The 23,083-nt window shown below is 39.7% G+C and overlaps 2 protein-coding genes across 3 annotated transcripts; both read right to left on the bottom strand.

The window, feature by feature from the left end:
* Positions 1-2,918: 2,918 nt before the first annotated feature.
* LOC131364952 (major histocompatibility complex class I-related gene protein-like) lies at positions 2,919-12,246 on the bottom strand. 2 transcript variants are annotated; one of them, XM_058408452.1, is made up of 8 exons: positions 12,023-12,246; positions 6,722-6,994; positions 6,311-6,607; positions 5,945-6,229; positions 5,692-5,808; positions 5,532-5,603; positions 5,123-5,260; positions 2,919-4,680 (listed from the first exon to the last, which is right to left on the bottom strand). In XM_058408452.1, exons 1-7 carry the CDS (start codon positions 12,084-12,086, stop codon positions 5,124-5,126), a joined length of 1,245 nt encoding a protein of 414 aa, XP_058264435.1. In that variant the 5' UTR covers positions 12,087-12,246; the 3' UTR covers positions 2,919-4,680; position 5,123. The 2 variants fall into 2 exon arrangements, with proteins under 2 accessions (XP_058264435.1, XP_058264436.1); XM_058408453.1 differs by having other exon boundaries at positions 2,919-4,677.
* Positions 12,247-15,830: 3,584 nt separating this feature from the next.
* LOC131364416 (class I histocompatibility antigen, F10 alpha chain-like) lies at positions 15,831-19,686 on the bottom strand. Its single transcript, XM_058407558.1, has 5 exons — positions 19,255-19,686; positions 18,767-19,039; positions 18,400-18,690; positions 18,036-18,313; positions 15,831-16,496 (listed from the first exon to the last, which is right to left on the bottom strand). The coding sequence occupies exons 1-4, from the start codon at positions 19,277-19,279 to the stop codon at positions 18,129-18,131; spliced, it is 774 nt and encodes a 257-aa protein (XP_058263541.1). The 5' UTR covers positions 19,280-19,686; the 3' UTR covers positions 15,831-16,496; positions 18,036-18,128.
* Positions 19,687-23,083: the final 3,397 nt, after the last annotated feature.

Here is a 23,083-nt window from a genome sequence, read left to right as displayed (position 1 = left end):
ACATGGAGCTGCCAGGCAGGAGGCAAAGAGGAAGGCCAAGGAGGAGGTATATGGATGTAATAAATGAGGATATGAAGCTAGTGGGTGTAAGTGTTGAGGATGCAGAAGATAGGGATAGATGGAGAGAGATGATTTGCTGTGGTGACCCCTGAAGGGAAAAGCCGAAAGAAGAAGAAGAAGAAGATGTCTCTGCTTTTAGCCTTGGCCTCCCTTAGACAGGTAGGGGATCTGCAGACTTTACCAGTTGCCCCTGCCTGCCTGGAGTTTGCCCCGGCATGTCCAAGGCTATCTTGCACCTCAGGGCTGGAAATGTCCCGAAGGTGTCTGGGTTGGCCAGTCGTCTGGTCATCCTGCACATTGTTCGTCTGCTTTGGGAGCTAGAACAAGGGTATTCTGGTCTCCAAGCCATGCTTGTTACACTGGGTGGTAGAGGCCATTACCCAGGCCTATGAGGCGTGTTTGATTACTTCACCTCTAGGGGTCAGGGCTCACTCCACTAGGGGTGTCAACTCATCCAGTGCCCTGGCTAGGGGTGTTCCCTGCCAGGAGATTTGTGCTGTGGCGGGCTGGTCCTATCCACACACCTTTATCAGTTCAATTCAATTCAATTCAATTTATTTTGTATAGCGCCTTTTATAATGAACGTTGTCTCAAAGCAGCTTTACAAAAGAAGAAAACAGAGAAAGGGGAGGGGAAAAATGAAAATAAAAAATAAAAATAACTAAATAACTACAAATAAGAATAAATCATTAAATTTAATAATTAAACTATTTTATCCCTGATGAGCAAGGCTGTGGCGAAGGTGGCAAGGAAAAACTCCCTGGGATGGAATAAGGAAGAAACCTTGAGAGGAACCAGGCTCAGAAGGGAACCCATCCTCATTTGGGTGACACTAAACAGTAAATAATGTAACTGTAACTGATTAATGTCCTTCCTACAACAGAAATCAATGGCCCATGAGGAACTATTAGGTCAGTGTAGTTTCTAAGGTCATTATAGACACTAATTATTTGCTGTCACAGGCTGACAGATGAAATGGCAGATCTGTGACAATGAGAAAGTCCCCAAGTGGCTCTGTCCATGGCTGTCTCCTGGTCCACACAGATCCATCCACAGCATCAGTGGGCACCACCAAGTGACGAGACTCCGACCAGGGGTAGGGCAGTGGTCACAATGGAACTGGCAAACACTGGGAGCTCAGGAGTGGGGTGTGATTTTATAACCTGGACCTGGACCCCAATCCTAGATCTCAGGTCCTTCAGGGCTAATGGGTGTTCTGTTCCTGGTCTGCTCGTGCTCTCTCACAGCCCCTGGGACAGACATCGACCAGTGTGTGGCAGCATGGCTGTTGATGTTCCCATAGTATCAGTCATGACGCAGCGTCGAGTTCCCTCAAAAGGGAACTACAACAGGTTACGTATGTAACCCGGTTCCCTGAGAAGGGAACAAGATGCTGCATCGCTGGCCACACCCCGAGTGTCCTCTTGTGCTTCCTTCAGACAAAAGACACGGTGAATTGATGTGATGTAGATGCCCTTATATGGACATGCTGGCATGTATTCTTCTATCACGTGTCCTATCCAAAACAATGAATGGGCGTGTGTGCACACAGAGCTTCAGAGACACTTCCTCAACAAAGTGTTCCCATAGCATCAGTCATAACGCAGCATCTCATTCCCTTCTCAGGGAACCAGGTTACATATGTACCCTGTTGTAGATTCATACATAATGACATTTCCTCTTCATTTACTCAAATCTGACTTGACACAAAAATCATATATAGATTTTTGGTTAATATTTGATAATCTGGTTTCTTTTGTTAAATATTTTAATATCCCCACTGCACCAGTAACTAATCATGCAAGTATTGAATTAGAAATTCTAGAAAATCTCCCTAAGGAAGCCAGAATATTGGAAACTAAATATCTCCCTGTTAGGGAACTCTGATTATTGCTTGGGGATTAGAGGTATAACTAATTCTTTTAACAAAAATAATATTAATTCTCATACCTTAACTAGGGAATTGTTTAAATATCAGTGTCATAATTTCTTGATATAATTGAGTAAAGAATTGTCAAAGTCAAAGGGATCACAATATGAATCTTTATTAAAAGAAATGAACTACATTATGTTATTACCTCTCCATCTGATGCAGAGAAAGAACATTCATACTTGTTAAGAGAAAAATTAAACTCTTTTTATATGGAAAAGGCTAAAGGGGCCTTTGTTAGGTCTAGAGCCAAATGGTTAGAAGCCAAGGAGAAAAACTCTGCATACTTTTTTAATTTGGAAAAAAAAACGAGGTGAAAGTAAAAAACATCCTCTTTGTACTTTGATAATTATTGTAACAGATGAGAAAAGAATTTCAAAGACTTTTATCAAAAATTATATACTTATTGTTTCGACTCACCCGTGGCAGGCTGATTTGGATCCATATGCAGTCTGTTAAGCACTCTCATAATCCATAAAGTAGTCCGTCAATCCAGAAACCGAAAATAATAATCCAAAGCATGGGTAAATCCAAAATGCACGAACAAACAGCTTAGTACCTCTCAACACAATTTTGGGGCCGGTTCTCTTATGGGAAAATTTGCATTCTCTGGAAATATGTCCTTCTTTGCCACATGAATAACACACTGGGAGATTATTAGAGTCATAAGGGGGTGCTCTTTCCTTTCTATCTCCAGTAGTGTCACCACAGTGCGTTGGGTTAATTCAGTAAATGTATAGAATAGGCTATAGAACTCCTCCTGCTTCTGCTGAATAAGTCTACTCTAATTTCTATTCTGCCCTTAACTTTTCTTTTCTAGATGTGTGTAAAAGAAGAAAAAACGTTTTTCTTACCTTTCCCCGCTTTTTGGAAATCCCATGCTGGGTGGCTCGCCAATGTAAGAAAAATAAAACAATGAGGGCGTAGAAGATCTTAATGTAGAAGTTTATTGCAGCATCGCAGTGACAAAATACATAAAGTACTTTGGGGTGATCTGAGTCAAAAAGAACACAGGACAAATCCTGCTCAAACCTTTTAAACAGTGTTTCCTGTGTGTAATTTAAATGAGTTTCACTTTAAATGTAAATTAGTATAAGAACTGAGTATCCCCCAAATGGCTGGATGATACTGTCGTCTAGCCGGATGTCCTTAAACGGTAATCACGGTCACATATACCCTTTGTTCAGTGATGGTTCTTGATGTCTTGCTGCCGCTCCCATACTAATAATTGATTGGATTAAGTGTTCTAAATGATTGGTAAGGCTGCTTTAAGCCAATGCAAATATACCAAATAGATAAACTGATTTGAATTAAACATATTTCTATATGATATGTAAGGTTTTTGGGAATGAGCTCTTTCAGATGTGTACTGTGGAGTGGAATCTGAGTTGAGGCAGTCTGTAGTTTCTTACGGTCCCCATGACCCAAGGATAGATCGGATAAGTGTACAGACAATGAAATGGAAAAAAAAAAAAAGATTTGAGTTTCTTATATTCTTGAGATCACTTCATTTAGCTGTCCATGTCTCAATATCTACTCATTCAGAACTCACTGGATTTACCCTCATCAACACCCTGGATGTGATCAGCTCTTCACAGATAATCTCACATGAACATTAACAGAAAATAAACTTAATCATTAAATTTTTTGTTTACTTTTAAAGGTGTGACAAAAACATAATAAAGTGTAAACTCACTGAAGGTGAAAGCATCACAACTCTTGATCATCACAATGACACAAACACTGAAACTGCCAATGTTCTGATAAACTTCTAAAATAGTGCAGAAATTCTGAGCTCATTTAAACAAAATAACAAAACAGTCTACAAACCAACAAACACTAATTATTACTTATACTGCTGTCCGGTCAGATCGTCAGAAGCTAATGAATTAGCTTTCATTAAAATGCAAATGCTAACTGAGACATTAGCTTTATTGACATTAGCTTCACTGACATTAGCTTCACTGACATTAGCTTCACTGACATTAGCTTCACTGACATTGTATAAATGATAAGCTGCCAATTAAAAGCAACTAAAACAACTTCCTACATGTTCCTAAATAAAGCCTGTGCCTAAATGCTATATTTCTGTAAATGCTAAAATTGTTAAAAATTCCATACAAATAAATGAAAACAAACAATTAAATCTCATTTCTTTGAATGTCTATGAAGAAAGGCAGAGGCAAGGACAGGGAACCTTTTTACCAGATTCTAACTGACATAACCGAGGGCTTACGTGAATGGTTGTCAAATCTGAATCTGAGTGAGTTTTGAAACAAAGCACGTGTGTAATGTCCACTGGCTGGTGTAGGGTGGTGTAGCCGCTGGTCATACGTAAAAAAACCATCTAACTTGACCATGCAACTTTTATCCTCTGCTTTAACTGTTTTTAAAGAATGAAATGTAAAATTATCACCCTGTGTTACCCCTTTTAATTAACTTAAAATTAATATTTAAACTTAATAACACAGAATGTTCGTCTTTTTGGTATTTTTGGTCCATAAACCTTATATACATGAAATAAAATTTTTCTAATTCCATTTCCATTTTTCTAATATACAAATAATTAAAATGTGGACCAACAAAATATTAGGTGGTCATAATGTTATGGCTGATCAGTGTAACAGCAGTGATAGAATTGAAATGAATACAGTGATATCTTCATGTCTGAGATCCTCGTCTTTATGCTGCTGTGAAGTAAAAGAGAAACATTACTGACATGGCTACACTTAAAAATAAGTCTGAATAAAGTCAGATAATGACCATGGAACAGAAATAATAATAATAATAATAATAATAATAATAATAATAATAATAATAATAATAATAATAATAATAATAATAATAAATGAACTTGAAATGTGTTAGAGTAGTCAGAAGGTAGAGGTAAGCTGGTCAGTCAGAGGTGAAGCTGGAACTTCTCCACATCTTCAGGACAGAGGAGTTTACTTTTCTTTGTGGTTTCTCAGTAACATGATATATTTTTTTCTCTAACTAACTTTAAATGAGAAACCTGCCAAAAAAACTCCCTCAGCTTGACGTGCTACTAATAAACTACAAAGAGTAAACTGTCCAGAGGACTTCCTCATGAACACATACAGCTGTAGAAGTGTAACATTAATGCATTAAAACCTTAGTTGAGGCCATTCGCGTGTCCATCCGTGTGTCCATTAGCGTGTCCATCCGTGTGTCCATTAGCGTGTCCATTCGTGTGTCCATTAGCGTGTCCATTCGTGTGTCCATTAGCGTGTCCATTCGCTTCTGGATCAGCTGGAAATACACACAGATGAACACATAAGTAATAAAATGAACCACAATTCCTATGTTGAGTTGTAGTGTCAAACATTTTGAATCACTAAATACGATCCAAATATTTCTGTACAACTGTCTGTTCTCGCGGTTTCTTGTTAGATTAGATTAGATTAGATTCAACTTTACTGCATTGTGCAGAGTACAAATACAGCACTAATCAAATGCAGTTCTTATATTCACCAGCTAGTTGCTTTTATACAAACATAATCAATACAAAATTCCCACTCACCTACAGGAGCTGGAATATATGCCACATTTCCATTCTCGGTTCTCGGTACATTCGTTGCTGTGTGTCGGAGAGCTGGAGAGATAAAAGCATGAGATAAAATAAGAGATTAAATGTACTAATCCCAAGTAAGATATTCCAGTGTTAGAGCAGTGATACTCACGAATAATCCCTTTGGAATAAAGAATATAAATGACACCAGCAACCACAAGCAGCAGCAACAGAAGTGAAATCAATACTCCAATGATTTTGCCCAAACTGATCTTGCAGTCTTTGCAATCTTTTCATGCAAAAATAAAAATAAGAGCAAGGTTACTGATGACATCAAATACATGTTCAGATTCATTTTTCTTTCTTTGCACTGCTGATTTTTTTATTGATATGGGCTGTAAGTTCAGAAACAGTACTCCACTTACCTGTAGATTTAATTAAAGGCTCATCCAGAGCGCTGTGGTTCACAAAGCAATCATACAGTGGCAGTTCATTCTCCAGGATCTCCACACTCTTCCTCAGCTGGTAGGTGCCATCACCATTGGGTCTGACTCCTGAAGAAGTTACCAGATGTTCAGGCAGAGAAGTTCTGGACTTTCTCAGCTGCATTTGCACATTTGGAGGGTAGAAACCTGTGGCCAGGCAGGTCAGGATCAGCTGTTTGCTGCTAGTCACTGATTTCTTTGTAAGTAGATGCACATCTGGGGGAGCTGAAAAAAGGTATAAAGTTCATTTTTCTTCTAAATTTATCAAGGCAATTGTGAATACAGTAAAATCTCTTGGATACTCACATTGACTGAAATGCTGTCTCTCTTCATCTTGTCCATATTCCATGAACTTGATGAGCCAGTCCACACACTCTTTCTCCAGGTAACTCTTGGTGTATGTGTTAAGGATGGGCACTTCATCCCATTTCTTTTTGGTCGGTTCAGCAGCCGGGACTGGAGCAATCCACCTGGAGTTCTCCTCATCAAAGGAGAGGAACTCCGAGCCATCGTAGCTGTACTCATCAATTCCTCTCACAAATGTTCCGTCTCCATTTTCACCTTCAACCACACAGCCATGTCTCCACTGAAGAACATGAAGGTCTGAAATAGAGACAGGAAAGTGAAGATAAGAACTGTCAGACTCCAAATTTTTAGAAATATGAAAGAATTCCACTTCCCATTAAAAAAAAGTTAATTATTAAAGGACAAACTAACCAGACTTATTGTGCCTCATTCGATCCATCAGGATGTCCACGTTGACCTTAAACCACTGCTCTTTGCTCTTGCGGGACTGAGTTCCTTTATCCCAGTAATCCTGCCCCATCTTCTCTTTCATCCAGTCCTGTTTAGGAATTTTAGCCTGTGTCTTGCTGTTGTAGTAGTCGAGTTCTCGGTCATCCAGCATGCCCAGTGCAGTGAACTCGTAGATTCCAGGCAGATCAATAGGCTTAGACAGAGCCGTGTAGGTGTAAAACAGAGAGTGCTCACCTGGAGGAGATTGATTAGAAAAGTTATCTTATCTTACCAACTTTTGCTTTTGTTTGAAACCATATCCTTTCCTAAACGTCACTCTTGCATTATTTTCGCCTGCTCACTTGCAGCTATAATACAATGCAAGCGGGTTAAGGTGTTCTAGACCATAGGTCACTAACAGGCGGACCGCAGTCCGGGTCCGGACCCAGAAGCCGTCCCATACAGACCCGGACCTATAGCCAAAACAGCAGGTTATAATTTAAAACCTGATGGGGTGCTTCTATTTCAACCGGCGTAGCTTTTGTAGTCTTTATGGTAGTGGTAGTGGAAACGCACAGACCAGTTGCATGCGAGTTAAGCCATCCCACGTGATACCACTCAGCCTGTGCATTCCAGGTGGTAAACATTACGACTCTACAGTGCAAACAGATAAGAGAGTTAAAGGCAAGTTACACATGAAAAGATGGTAAAAAGAAAAAGAAAGATAGCAATACATGTAGAAAACAAATGGAGAGAAACAGGCGAGTGAGACAGAGAATGGGAGAGACAAATAAGGAACAAATGGCGCCCTCCAAAACTTCCCACCGGTAGCACTAAACCAGTGTGTCTCATATGTTCAGAAACAGTGGCACGTCTATCAAAGTCAAAGTCAAAGAAGCTTTATTGTCACTTCAACCATATATAGCTGATGCAGTACATGGTGAAATGAAACAACGTTCCTCATGGACCAGAGGTGCTACACAGAACACAGACAAAGTACAGAGACGCAGACAAACATAGAGCTACAACATAGAGATAAAGTTAAACTATACTTAAGGTGCAATATTTAGAAACTAGACATACAGATGTGGCATTTAAGAATGCGCGTCAGAGGGACACAAAAGTATGATATCAAAGTACCACAAAAGCTATTTAAAAGCATACGGAGCAGTCTGTTCTTGCAGTAGGCTACTTTGATGTCATAAACCGATCGGTCTGCGAAGTCAAACACGTTAAATGATGTGCTTGGCCACGGAATTTCTCTCAGAAGCAGATTAAAACAAGCAACCAAGAAAGTAAACGTGTGGAATTCATATTTAACATTTTCAGCTGTGAGTTTTCAATGTTATAACTTCATGGTGTGAGGTTTTATTGCGTGTGATGGAAGCAGGAAGAGCGCGTTGCCCTGCAGGCAGCTGACCACGGAGCGCGAGCGTCCATCAGGATACGTTTAATACAATCTTAAGATTCTACAAATGCGCCATTCTTCTACTTACGTACTTGTTTTGAGTGTAATGGATAAAACATATTGTGCCTAAAAGCTATTTTAAGCCATTGTTATAATATTATAGCAATATGTAAAAATTTGTTTATGGACTGGTCAAATGGCTCTAACATTTTTATGGCTCAGTTATTAATAGTTTTTACATCATATGCATTTGATCGTTACTGTAGCACTTATATATTATCTTATGTCACGTTTATATATTCTCTAAAACACTTATAAATATGAAATATATCTATCTATCTGAACATGGTCTCTGTTTAATAATCACTGCGGCATCTCCCTCCCGCAGCCCGCTGCTATGTACAGTCCTGTAAACTCGTGCGCTCTGAAGCTCGCTGGACCAAACAAGTAGATGTGCGTCCGCTGACTTTTGTTGATTAAGGGTCGGTGCAAGTTTTTGATTTGATATCTTTTATTAGCTGATTTTTAAGAAATGCAAAACTTCTGTCAGGGAAACCTGTTTAATGTCTGTAGCAAAGACCTATCCACACCTATTCACATCTATTTGATGAAAAACTATAAGTCCACCTAGAGTATAAATTTTAATAAAATAACATTTAGTAAAATTATTACATGGATGCTACAGTACTGGGACAATAAAAGCTTTCCCTTACCGACCCCTAACCCTACCCAGTAAATACTTTATTCTTAATAAAGACTCGAAAGACTTGATAAGGATCGTTTGATCCTTATCTGCAATTATCTTGTCATGTTCATATTTTTGTCTAAAACACATCTAAATATGAAATATATTTACAGTGAACATGTTAAATAAAAAAATTGGAATGTAGTCTAGATCCAGATATCCTGTTTTTTTTTTTACAATCAGCCCGTACAAAGCAGAAGCCTCTGCCTAATATAATATAGTTATATTGTAATTAGGGCTGGGCAACGATTAAAATTTTTAATTGCGATTAATCGCATGATTGTCATGAGTTAACGCGAGTTAACGCTCTCTCTCTCTGTTCCGTGCCTTTCTCCGTGTTTGTTTATCCACCCGTTATATTTCTTTTCCGCTTCCTTTCAGCCCCGCGACAGTCTTACGCTTATCCCAAATACTCTCATTGGTTCTGACGCGTCATAACGTTTCTCCAAAGCCAATATGAATCAACATCCCACCCCTCCCGTCACCCATGGTTTGTCTGTGTATCTATTCAGAGCCGCTGAGCAATAGACAACAAAATTATTTACAAAATAATAAAAACTGCGTTAACGTGTGATAAAAGGAGGAGGTGTTTGAGGGCCAGATGGAGGGTTGTGGTGATGGCATCGTCTGTGGAGCGATTTGGACGAAATGCAAACTGCATGGGCTCAAGTGAAGGTGGCAGCAGGTTCTTGATGTGCCTCATGACGAGCCTCTAGAAGCACTTCATGATGATGGGTGTGAGTGCAACGGGACGGTAATCATTGAGACAGGACAGTGGAGACTTCTTTGGCATGGGGATGATGGTGGGGGACTTTAGGCACTTTGGGACGACGGCGCTGCTCAGGGAGATGTTGAAGATGTCTGTGAAGACATCTGTGTTTATGAACAAACATACCCACTCAAATCTGAAGTGAGATCACAGAAAATAAGTATCCACCAGGATCCTGTGCCACACATTCACTGCCCATGAGTGTTCCCTCAGAGCTGCTTGGATTTTGGGTCAACACAAAAGGGTCAACATTTTCTGATGGAGGGGTTGTCAAAGAATGCATGAATGCTGTAGCTGAAACACTACTTGAGGGGAAACAAAAACAAGAGCTTTGTGATAAAGTAAAACAAATACCCATGTCAGCAACATCTGCCACAAAGAAAAGTGAAATATCCACTCAAGATGTGCTAACCCAGCTAGATGAAGCCATGAATATGGCATCATGTGTAGGTTTAGCTGTGGATGAGTCCACTGACATGTGTGACAATGCTCAGCTGTTAGTGTATGTCAGGTTTTTCAACACAGACCAGAAAGCATTCTGTGAAGACCTGTTAGGTGTCACTCCCCTTCAGACCAGTACAAGAGGACATCTACCTGGCCATTAAGGTGATGTTAACAAAGAGAGGAATACGGCCAAAACAAGTAGTTTCAATAACCACAGATGGAGCCCCTGCTATGATAGGGAGAGAGAAAGGAGGTGTAGCATGACTGAAAGAGGACAATCTTGAGCTCATAGCTTACCATTGCATCATTTATCAGTCTGTTGATAAGCTGATTGTAAACTTCAGAAACCGTTTTGACAGCTTCAGCTTTAGACAGCAGCTCACCATGTTCATTCAGAACCCATTTCTCATCACAGATGTCAGGGGGTTCTCAAAGGAAGTCACACAGCACTTTAAAAGTGTAAATGCTGGGTCTCTCCAGATGCACTAGGTTGATCTCCAAGCAGATGTGGCCCTGAAAGAGCAGTTTGTAAGAACTGACCTTTCCACTTTCTGGATCCATTTAACATTCTTTCTGGATAACATTTTCACTCTGGTGAAATGTTACCAGTGATAAAATAATATGGAAACAAATTGCACCAAAATAAACAATAAGAATATCAGCATCTTTTCTCTACTCTTACATCCAGCCTCGATCCAACAAGTGAACTGATCCCTGCATCTAACAGAACCGCTAGCAGATGGTTGGGTTGGTCGGTTTAGTCAGCCAGCCATAACATTATGACCACCTCCCTATGCAGCCCCATACACAACACGCTGTCCTGCACTGTGTATTCTGACCCCTTTCTATCAGAACCAGCATTAACTTCTTCAGCAATCTGATCAACAGTAGCTCGTCTGCATCAATGAGCCTTGACCGCCCATGACCCTGTCTCCGGTTCTCCACTGTTCCTTCCTTGGACCACTTTTGATAGATACTGACCACTGCAGACCGGGAACACCCCACAAGAGCTGTAGTTTTGGAGATGCTCTGATCCAGTGGTCTAACCATCACAATTTGGCCCTTTGTCAAACTCAAAGCTCAAATCCTTACACTTGTCCATTTTTCCTGCTTCTAAAATCAACTTTGAGGACAAAATGTTCACTGCCTAATATATCCCACTATATATATTTCTATATCTGGTAAATAAACAGTTTCAGGATAATGCAGAATAATAAAATAATATCTTATTTAATATTCAAGATTCTGCAATAGTTCCAGCTCCCTATTTAAATGTAAGTAAATCTGTGATATTAATTGTTTTCTACAAAAGGTCTGATTTCTCTGATCAGACGACACGAGGATAGATTTGACCTAAAAAGAATGATTAGGTTTTCTCCATGCGGTCTCCACGTGGCTCGAGTGCTCGCATGAGGAAATACTCATAAAGTTATAAAAACTCAGGGGAATATCCCAAAGATGTTAATTTTCACTCAAGTTGTTGTCAGAAATATAACTTGTAATGAATTGTTGTGTTAAAGTTAAGAGTCTGATTAGACATCATGAAATGGCGCATTGGTATTAAATAAATAAATAAATGAATGAATATATTCTTTTTTTTTTTACTTTGAACAATTTCTAAAAGAAAAACCCATATACATGAAGAAAAATCAGTTAATGCAGAATAATTTATTGTGTTTCAGTAAACAGAGGTGAGAGAAACGGAATCGGACCTCAGAAGGACAGTCACGAAAAAATCCGTTACTCAGACCGGAAATGGCATCACTTTCATTAAATATTTAAATAATTAAAGACCTTTTACAATTCAACCAAATCCAGAATTTCAATCTACAGACGTGTATTTGGAAACATATTTTTGTGTCTTTTTGGTCAGATCTAACGATTTTATAAAATTACTTTCGGTTTCCGGGAACTCACCTCCCAAAGCCGGCGCGAGGACACCGAGTGTCACAAAGGCGCAAACTACAGCCATCATCATCATCTATATCAACCGGTATGATATAAATTCCAGAAAAATTGATTAATAGCACTATTTCCCAGATATGACGAGGTTTGATCTTTTTTTTGCTGCGTGTTGTGGCCTGCTCTTCTCGGAGGGATGTCAAGCCTCAGTTTTAGGGGAATGATGCAAGCAGCTGTGAACTGCGCATGCGCACGATACATACATACATACATACATACATACATACATACAACCCGCGATTTTTCTATCTCCATTATAGGAAATAAAAAAGCAGATGATGACGTTAGAAGTTTCCGGGTTAGAGCAGGCGAGCATCAGCATGGTGTTTACAGATTAGAGTGTGTTTTGGATGGACTGTACGAGTCTCTTGGACACTGAAATAAAACGTAAATATCATATATATAATAAACATGAGTCTTATTATTTTGCATTTGTGTCATTCATACGAATTAGAATACATTTTTTGTGGTTTGGGAAAGAGCAATGATTTCAGTGTGTAATGTGTGTGCATGAATGTCAAACTGAATTGAATTCGTTTGAACAAAAACTTGAATAAAACAAAGGTGTTGATTTATTTTCTGCAGTTCTGACAGCATCTGCAATTCAAAGGAATGAACTCATTCTAATATGGGGTTTCTATAGTAACGGTTCATTCATGTGGACATGCACAGGGACACTAAATAAATGGACTTTAAAATCATGGTTTTTTTTTATAAAAAGAAATGTGATCATGTAACATTTATGGAAGGAGACTCCAGTGTCAATTGTTTTCCATTATGAAGTGAAAACTGATAAACCTTTTTTTTTATTATTATTTTAACATTTCACATTTCTTCTAGTCACACACTGAAATCTAAAAAGTAAAATATCGGCTCTTTTCTCTGTTTTTTTCTTCCTCTCTGTTTCACCACCTAAAGATAAATCCAAATATATAAAAAGCTCCTGCTGTACCTTTACACTGACAGTTTTGTCTGTTGAAATTTAGTGACCATAGATATAAAAATTGACACAGCCCTGTTAACACTGCAGGTTTAATGATGGTTAAGATAAATCATGGTAGACCTTTTTTCCTCTCATCCTCTCATTCCTCTCTTCCTTTCATCTGTGTACCCCAGTTTCCATCCCCCAGTACACAGACATGCGCTGTAGGCGGATCTCTGTGACTCGAGTCTCCTGGGATAAACTCCAGGATCATGTTCCCTGGGACCCAGTAGGATAAGCAGTGTAGAAAATGGACGGATGCTTCTGTTCAAGTTTCTTTATCATTTTCGTGGCTTTTTCTGAATGCTGAAGCGTACAAAGAAAGCACAGGATCTCTCTGTGGAAACGTATCAATCAGAAGAGAGAGACAGAAGAACTTCATCATTAGAACAAATCATTAGATGTAGCACAGAACACTGTAAAGAACATCAATACCACATGAAGAAATAAATAGAGCACCAAAGTGATGTGACCAAGAACAGGACGTCCATCCAAAATAAATGAAAGAAGAAGAAAAACTTTACAGGAGTCAAACCATATTGTATCCCAGGTTTTACATCGTGCAGTGTAGGATAAAACATATTTTATTAAATATACACTACTCACAAATGTTAAGGATATTTGGCTTTTGAGTGAAATTTATGGAAAATGTAAAAAGTTCACACTACAGTAGGTGCGTTTATATGGACACTTTTTAATCAGATCAGACTGAATTCAATCAGATTGACAAATCTGATCGCAGCATTTACATGAATGCGGTATAAAGTAATCAGATTGTTATGCACATTTACATGACACATGATTAGAATCGGATTAGATCTTTTTACATGCGCACAGTCCACAAAAACAGGATTCCCGCCGTTCCAGGATGGATGTACTAGCCGTCCATCCATACGTCTTACGTCATTCTTGCGTCATTCCACATGCGCAGAACTTTCCAGGAAAATATTCCATCCGATTAAGTGTTTACATGTCCTCTCGATCGGACTAAAAATGGTTTAAACCACCCCTTACCATCCGATTGAAATTTTAATCGGTTGTGGCAAATTCCATCCGATTGACGTGTTTACATGACTTTTTTAATCTGATCTTTAATCTAGTGCTTCTAGTCCTGTTACGATCGGATGACAACTGTCTATGTAAATGCACCTAGTGATATTATATCATGAAAGTAGGGCATTTAAGTAGAAGCTGCAGTGGTGATTTCCTCATCTCAAACAATTTATTGAAACAAAAGCCAACAACAGTGGTGGGTATACCACAACAAAAAATCTCAATGTCTCAATAATCTGTCATGTGCCCTTGACCATCAATTACAGCTTGACCACGACGTCTCATGCTGTTCACAAGTCGACTTATTGTCTGCTGAGGCATGGCATTCCACTCTTCTTGAAGGGCGGCCCTCAGGTCATTGAGGTTCTGGGGTGCAGGGTTACGAGCCTCTACATGGCGACTCGGCTGATCCCAGAGGTTTTCTAAAGTGCAGGCCACTCCATTTGAGGTACCCCAGCCTCCAGCAGCCGTTCCCTAATGATGCGACCTCGATGAGCTGGAGCATTATCGTCCATGAAGATGAAATTAGGCCTGTGTTGTTCATGCAGGGGCACAATGACTGGATTAATGATGTTATTCAGGTAGTATTGGCTTGTCACTGTACCATTCACAAGATGTAGGGCAGTTCTGTATTGAGTGGACACACCTGCCCAGACTGTAACACCACCACAACAGTGGCTGATGCATAGCGCTCTCCTTGACATCTCCAACATCACTGGCGGCCATCATTTCTCCTCAACGTGAATCGACTTTCATCTGAGAACAGCACTGAGGCCCACCGGTCCCTCGTCCAGTGTAAATGCTGCCTGGCCCAACGCCTGTGCCTGGTGGTGTGGTCAGGTACCCTTGCAGGTCGTCTAACACGCAGACCACGCAGATGTAAATGGTTTCGAATGGTCTGACGTGACACTTGGGTTCCTCTCTCCTCCCTTAAATGTGCCTGGAGTTGAGTGGCATTCATCATCCGGTTCCACAGGGCACTGTTCACAATGAAGCGGTCATCAATGTGGGATGTGGCCAAAGGACGTCCACTTCTATGCCTTTCTGTGACTCTTCCAGTCTCTCTGTATCTCTGTCCCAACCTGCTGATGACACTCTGACACTCTAAGCTCAGTGGCCACTTCCCTCTGAGAACATCCTGTTTGAAGCCTCACAATGGTGAGGTTCTGTTGATCAATTGTTAGGTGTGGTCTTGGTCTCATGATGTCAAAATGTGAACAGCATGATGAAGAGGACTGTTTAAATACCAATTCTAATGGAACCAGAAAATTTATTGGTGGATTCATGGATCAAACACCAGTTGTGAATTTTGCCGTTAAGCACCTTGTTAGAGAACAGCAAGTTCTGCAGAAAGTACTGAAACACTGAACAGTTGGACATGTGCATTCAAAAGGGTAGAGAAGGTCAAATTAAGTTCACCTGGAAAGGTTATAGTGCATTTTAGGTGCATCCTGAAATTTCACCCGAAATTTTGTGAGTAGTGTATATCTATCTATCTATCTATCTATCTATCTATCTATCTATCTATCTATCTATATATATATATATATATATGTATATATTTTATTTATGGTTTTGAATATTTTCATAAAGATTATAATGGAAATGACAGTGGATTCCAGATATATCCCATAAACATTTGGTTTGGAATTATAAACTCAGGAAATCATTTATTTATACATAAAAAAAAGAAATCAAACATTAAGAAAATATAAAATGTGATATCTGTATTCTTTTCTCTTTAGGTCAGGATAACGGTTACACATAGTTACAGTAATTTATACAAATATAATGTAATAATGATATATTTAAATGAGATTTTGAATAAAAGAAGTGAGTTAGATGATTTAAAAACAAGAATTCACACAAAAGTTATGTGTAACTTCAGCAGTCTAAGCATTTCTCTACTGTATAGTTTGGAAGTGGTTCACATGTTATCAAGCAATCAGAAAATGAAAACAGACTCAGATCATTATTGTTAGTGTTATAGATGTAAGTAATCTATATAGCAAAAAATAATGTATCATTATACCCAATAAAGGACTTGTGGTATGGAGCTGTGTGTGAGGGACACTGAGGCCCAAAACTGACCTATATGATCTTACATATTTATGTGTATAGGGTGTAATGTGAGAAAGCAGGAACAAATTGTACATGTAGATGAGTAATGCTTCTTTGGGCAATGAGATGAGCATGTGGGGTAATGAGGAAACAGGGTACACATATATGAGAGTATTGTGGGAGTAAGTTTGTCATGTAAATGTATGTAAGGATGTACTTCGGAAGAGCTGAGAAGCATTTTTCTGTAGAGAATTCCTTGGCTTGATTCTTGAAGGCCTCAGCACCTCTGTTCTCTGGAGTGATCTTTGCACCTTGGTTAATCGTCGTTATTTGCTACAACAATAATGAAACATTTTGGTCAGAAGCTGTGTGCTGTGCTATAGATAATATTTAGATAACTGTTTTAAATAAAATGACAGACAATTATTACTAGAAACACACAAGAGTGTGTCAGTCACCTGGAAGATCACAAAGGAACACAATATGAAGAAACAAACCAAAAAACAGTCCACTGGAAAAAACAGGATTCTTGTATTTTGAGATGCTGGGAGAGCCTAAATCTGTACATGAGTTATAGAGAAATAAAAAACTGCTTATTGTTTCTGGATTTTGCTCAGTTCCCTTATCATCACACGAAGAACAAAACTCTGGATAACTCCAGAGCCACTTTAAAGGCTTTAGACCAATAGCTTGAGAAGTTTTAAAACAGAGTATCATTGTTTAAAAATCATTTTAGGCATAAGCAATTAATATTCCTGTAATAGAGCTACTATGTGTTACATTTAGTATGGACAATCCCCCAGAATACCAGAAAGCAACCGCATTTGAATTTTGAACTTCTATTTTTGTTATTGGTTCCATTTCTTCCCTTGAGTACACTCCCCTGTTTTGCACTGTTTCTTGTTTTTCACTCTCTTTGTCTAGCAGTAGCCTTGTTCTTCGTATGTATGTTTTTACTATTTTGGAAAAATGTGCTATTTTGTTTCATAGTTTGTTTGTTCCTTTTTACACAGTAGTTGTCCCAATAAATATCTCCACTTGCAAATGTCTTTGTTCCACTAACTGCTAGACCAAAAAAACATATACAGCTGAATTTCTTCAGTGCTGGTCAGACCCAGAGAAGCAGATCCCAGACATCTAGGGACAAATTAAGTAGCTTGAAGCCCTCCTGGATCATTTCAATCTATCTGAAGACCCACTATAATATTTTTAAATAGAAATAAGGGGAAAAATGCATCCTTTTAGTAGAAGATCATTTCTATTTATCTACAAAAACATGCAATACAAATTTCAAGAACTGAAAATTTGTGTTTAAAATTTACTTCAAGCTTAAGACTAAGCAAGCAAAATGTATTAGTGATTATTTATTAGTAATTGCAGCTAAAAATTAGGCTCACAGTGCTTCTAGGATACTGGCTGTGCCGGTTGTTAGTTTTTGCTTTTCCTTTGTTGGTGTTGGTAGTGATAGAGTGGATTCAGACTAGTGAGGAAGTGAAGGGGATGGCTGAAGTAATGAGGAAGGATCCTTGGATGAATTTGGGAGGTGATTGGGAATTTATATGGATGAATGAAGAAGGAAAATAGAATTAATAGGAGACGATCTTGTGTGGATGGAGTTAAGGTGGGGAGAAGGAATGAAAAAAAATAATTCAGATTAACAGAGGAACATGCTGGTATGTGTGGTGGTGAAAGGTGAAATTAATAAGGGACACCCCTAATAACACTGCCTTGAACTTTTCTCAACAGAACAGAATGAGAATAAAATGTTCTGATTTAAAAAAAAATATATCAAAGGTTTACATTTGACAATAAAAATGTTAAAATAAAGTAAAATAGCAAAACAGTTCTTAGCAATTCAAGTGCAACACTTACCCCCTTTTATGACTATTGGTTCTTTGTTGGTGCTGTGGGTCACATAGCAATCATACAATGGTTTTTCATCCTCCACAATCTCCAGACTCTTCCTCAGCTTCCATCACCATTGGGTCTGACTCCTGAAGACGCTACCAGATGATCAGGCAGGGAAGTTCTGGACTTTCTCACTTGCATCTCCACATTTGGAGGGTAGAAACCTGTGGCCAGGCAGGTCAGCATCAGCTGTTTGCTTTTAGTCACTGATTTTTTTGTAAGTAGATGCACCTCTGGGGGACCTGAAAGAAGATATAGATGAAGATTTATTTTTCTCCTAGATTTACCAAGATGAATGTGACTCAAGAAAAATCTCTTGGATACGTACATTGTTTTCTTATTTCTTCTTGTCCATAATCCATGAACTTGATGAGCCAGTCCACACACTCTTTCTCCAGGTAACTCTTGGTGTATGTGTGAAGGATGGGCACTTCATCCCATTTCTTTTTGGTCGGCAAAGAAGCCGGAACTGAAGCAATCCACCTGGAGTTTTCCTCATCAAAGGAGAGGAACTCTGTGCCATCGTAAGCATACTCACTGATTCCTCTCACAAATGTATTTTGTCCATCTGTGCCTTCATTAACCACACAGCCATGTCTCCACTGAAGAACATGAAGGTCTGAAATGCAGCACAGACAATGACTCTGTCTGACCCTCTTTTTTAATAAAATTATCTGTAATAAAAATTTACTCACCAGACTTATTGTGCCTCATTCGATCCATCAGGATGTCCAGGTTGACCTTAAACCACTGCTCTTTGCTCTTGCGGGACTGAGTCCCTTTATCCCAGTAATCCTGCCCCATCTTCTCTCTTAGCCAATCCTGTTTAGGAACCTTAACCTGAGTCTCACTGTCGTAGTAGTCAATCACTTGATCATTGACCATTCCCATAGCAATGAACTCATAGATTCCAGGCAGATTGAGAGGTTTAGAGAGGGCTGTGTAGGTGTAAAACAGAGAGAGTTCACCTAGAAAAGAAAAGATTTAGTACATTTCAAGAAAACATAAATGTATATAATAATAATAATAATAATAATAATAATAATAATAATAATAATAATAATAATCATATTAGTCTTATGAGATATTGCATGTGGGATGCAATATCTCATAAGACTCCTTATATAGAATAAGTGAATATGTTTTATACTTTGCACCAATTAGTAACACAAATCCCACCAACTTGTAGGTGCTGGAGTATACGGCATATTTTCCTTGCTGGTTGTTTTTGATTTGCCACAGTTCTTCTTGCTCAGGGTACCTAAAAAAGATTGATGTGATAAAACTATTAAAATATTCAGATTTCAAGATTTTATTGTTACTGCTGTGTACATTCCACCAGATGCTAATGCCAAGATTGCAATGAAAGAACTACATGCAGCCATTAGCACACAGCAGTCAACTCATCCAGATGCTGCTTTTATTGTTGCGGGTGACTTTAACCACTCCAGCTTAAAAACAGTGCTCCCTAGATTTCACCAGCACGTTTCCTTCCACACCAGAGGAAATAAAACCCCGGACCATGTTTATTCCAACATACCTGGAGCTTACAAGGCTACCCCCTCGCCCACCTGGGACAATCGGATCACCTCTCTTTGTTCCTCTCCCCTGCATATTTGTCACTCATCCAACGTGTGGGGCCAACAATAAAGACAATCAAAGTGTGGCCAGTGGGGGCAGATACTGAACTTCAGGACTGGTTTCAACACACCGACTGGAGCATGTTTGCCACTCAGCCAACCTGTGGTTCCCACTTGGATATTGAAGGCTACGCTTCCTCTATACTGGATTACATTAACACCACGACAGACAGCGTCACCACCCAGAAACAGATCACCATGTACCCAAATCAGAAGCATTGGATGAACAAAGAGGTTCGCCTCTTACTGAAGGCCCGCAATGCTGCCTTTAGATCTGGTGATGCACAGGCCTACAGTACAGCCAGGGCCAATCTGAGGCAGAGCATTAAGATGGCCAAGTACTGCTACAAGCTGAGTATTGAAGAACACTTCTCCAACTCAAATCCCCAGCAGATGTGGCAGGGCATTCAGGCCATTAGCAACTACAGGCCCATCAACCCTTTACCCCCGTCTACTGATATCTCCTTTCTCAATGAGCTAAACAACTTCTGTGCTTGCTTTGAAAGGGATAATCTGGAGCCAGAAACCAAAATCGAGCTCCCGGCAGACTTCCAGCCACTCACATTCTCCACTAATGATGTCAGTGCAGTACTAAGCAGGATCAATGCAAGGAAAGCAGCAGGGCCTGATGGTATCCCCGGACGCGTCCTCAGAGCATGTGCTGGGGAGCTCGCTGGGGGTCCTAACAGACTTATTCAACCTGTCTCTAGCCCAAGCTATTGTGCCCACCGGCCTTAAGACCACCTCCATTGTGCCTGTACCAAAAAACCCCACTGCATCCTGCCTTAATGACTACCACCTAGTAGCGCTCACCCCCATCATCACTAAGTGCTTTGAGCGGCTGGTCCTGGCACACCTCAAAACCTGTCTTCCTGCCACCCTTGACCCTCATCAATTTGCTTACCATCAGAACAGGAGTACGGAGGACGCAGTTTCCACAGCGCTGCACTCAGTCCTCTCTCACGTGGTCAATAAAGACACCTATGCCAGAATGCTTTTCCTGGACTTTAGTTAAGTGTTTAACACTGTCATCCCTTCCAAGTTAGTCACCAAACTTGGAGACCTGGGCATCAACACATCACTATGCAACTGGCTTCTGGACTTTCTGACCAACAGGCCCCAGGATGTTCGGATAGATCGCCAATGCTCTTCCACCCTCATCCTTGGCACCGGAGTACCACAAGGCTGTGTGCTGAGTCCCTTCCTCTACTCTCTCTTCACCCATGACTGCAAGCCTGTACATAGTTCCAACACAATTATCAAGTTTGCAGATGACACCACGGTGATTGGACTCATCAAAGACAATGATGAGTCGGCTTATAGAGAGGAGATGGACCGTCTAGCTGAGTGGTGCACTGGCAACAACCTGCTGCTCAACACTATGAAGACCAAGGAGCTCATAGTGGACTTCAGGAAGGAGAAAGGTGACACACACACACCTATTCATCTCAATGGAGAGGTGGTGGACTGTGTCACTAGCTTCAAATTCCTGGGTATCCACATCTCAGAGGATCTCTCCTGGACTACCAACAGCTCCAGTCTGGTCAAGAAGGCTCACCAGCACCTCTTCTTCCTGAGGGCTCTGAAGAAGAACCATCTCTCTTCAGACATCCTGGTGAACTTCTACCGTTGCACCATCGAGAGCATCCTGACCGGCTGTATCACTGTCTGGTATGGGAACTGCACGGTGTCAGCCTGGAAAGCGCTGCAGAGGGTGGTGAAAACTGCCCAATGCATTGTAGGAGTTCCACTTCCTAAGATCGAGGACATTTACAGGAAGCGTTGTCTCAAAATCATAAAGGACTTTTATCACCCTGCCAATAGACTCTTTGCCCTCCTGCCTTCTGGGAGGTGCTACAGGAGCCTCCGGACCAAGACTAGCAGGTTTAGGAACAGCTTTTTCCCCATAGCTGTTTCTTTGCTGAACTCTGCCTCTGAACAGCCTATCAGTGTATATAACCTTTTTCTGTATATAACCCTTTCTGTGTACAGTTTACATCTACAAATTATTTATCATAGTATACAATATCTTCCTCATTGCACACATCTAAATCATTGCACTCATTGTACATACAGTAACCCCTCTGTATACTGTATACTGTTTATATATTTAATTATTATCATGGTATACATTACCTTCTTTATTGCACCACTATAATCATTTGCTCATTTGCACTCATTGCATTTACCTCCCACTGTATACTGTTTATATACTGTTATGTATGCAAATTATTTATATATTTTTGTATATGGTTTATATATGCAAATTATTTATTGTTATATACTTATTATATATGCTAATTATTTGCACTGCAAAAATGCACTTCTGATTAGATGCTAACTGTATTTCGTTGCCTTGTACCCACATGTGCAGTGACAATAAAGTTGAATCTAATCTAATCTAATCTTTATGCCATGTGTATGAAGTGTGCTGTAAACATCAATTTACAACGCAATCCTTGTGCTAGACTTGTACACTCCTACAAAGACACAGTGCATGATGGTGTATGAATATGTGAAGGAAGGAATTTGGAATCATAGGGGAAGATGGTGGGATCAGTGAAAGAGGCATTTCCTATTAACAGGAGACCCCCCAATTATACTACTTCAGCAAAAAGAGGTCAAAGGAAAGGCCACTGAAAATTACCTTTACTTTTTAAATCTTTGTATTGTGGTGCCTTTTACTTTGTGAACTAATCAAATGCTAATTCAAAAGCTTCAGGAGGATTTTATTTTCTGCAAGGATAAGTAACAAAAATGTAATAAATAAAACAAACAAACAAAAAATAGATCTAAAAAAACCCCCAAAAAGTAGGTGATAGGAACATGGGGTGTCAACTGCCAAGCCTCTTTCACGTCAATTTTTGGCAGTTCCCGACAATTATCTGTGCTGCCTGCACATTCCCGTGAACAGTAGTTAACCTGAAATTCTGTGGTAATTTACAGTGTCGTTAACTGACGAAAATCACACTTTTCATGCAGTGGTTCTTGCAGTCTTACTATTTTTGGGGTCTGTCCACCTCTAAAAGTGTACGTGGCCACCACAAACCGGTCCTCAGGGCATTAATGAAAGTGATAAAAAATTTCCTAAATAAGCCATATTGCCTTCTTCTTTTCTACAGGGGTTGGACAATGAAACTGACACACTGACCAATTTAGTGTTGGAGGTTTCATGGCTAAATTTTATCAGCCTGGTGGCCAATCTTCATTGATTGCACATTCCAGCAGTAACAGCAGAGTGTGAAGGTTTAATTAGCAGAGTAATAGCACAGTTTTCCTTAAAATATTGCAATGTACACAACATTATGGGAGACATATCAGAGTTCAAAAGAGGACAAATTGTTGGTGCACGTCTCGCTGGCGCATCTGTGA

The sequence above is a fragment of the Hemibagrus wyckioides genome, linkage group LG14 (assembly GCF_019097595.1).
Source record: "Hemibagrus wyckioides isolate EC202008001 linkage group LG14, SWU_Hwy_1.0, whole genome shotgun sequence".
Lineage (NCBI taxonomy): Eukaryota > Metazoa > Chordata > Actinopteri > Siluriformes > Bagridae > Hemibagrus > Hemibagrus wyckioides.
This window is presented reverse-complemented; position numbering and strand designations above follow the sequence as displayed.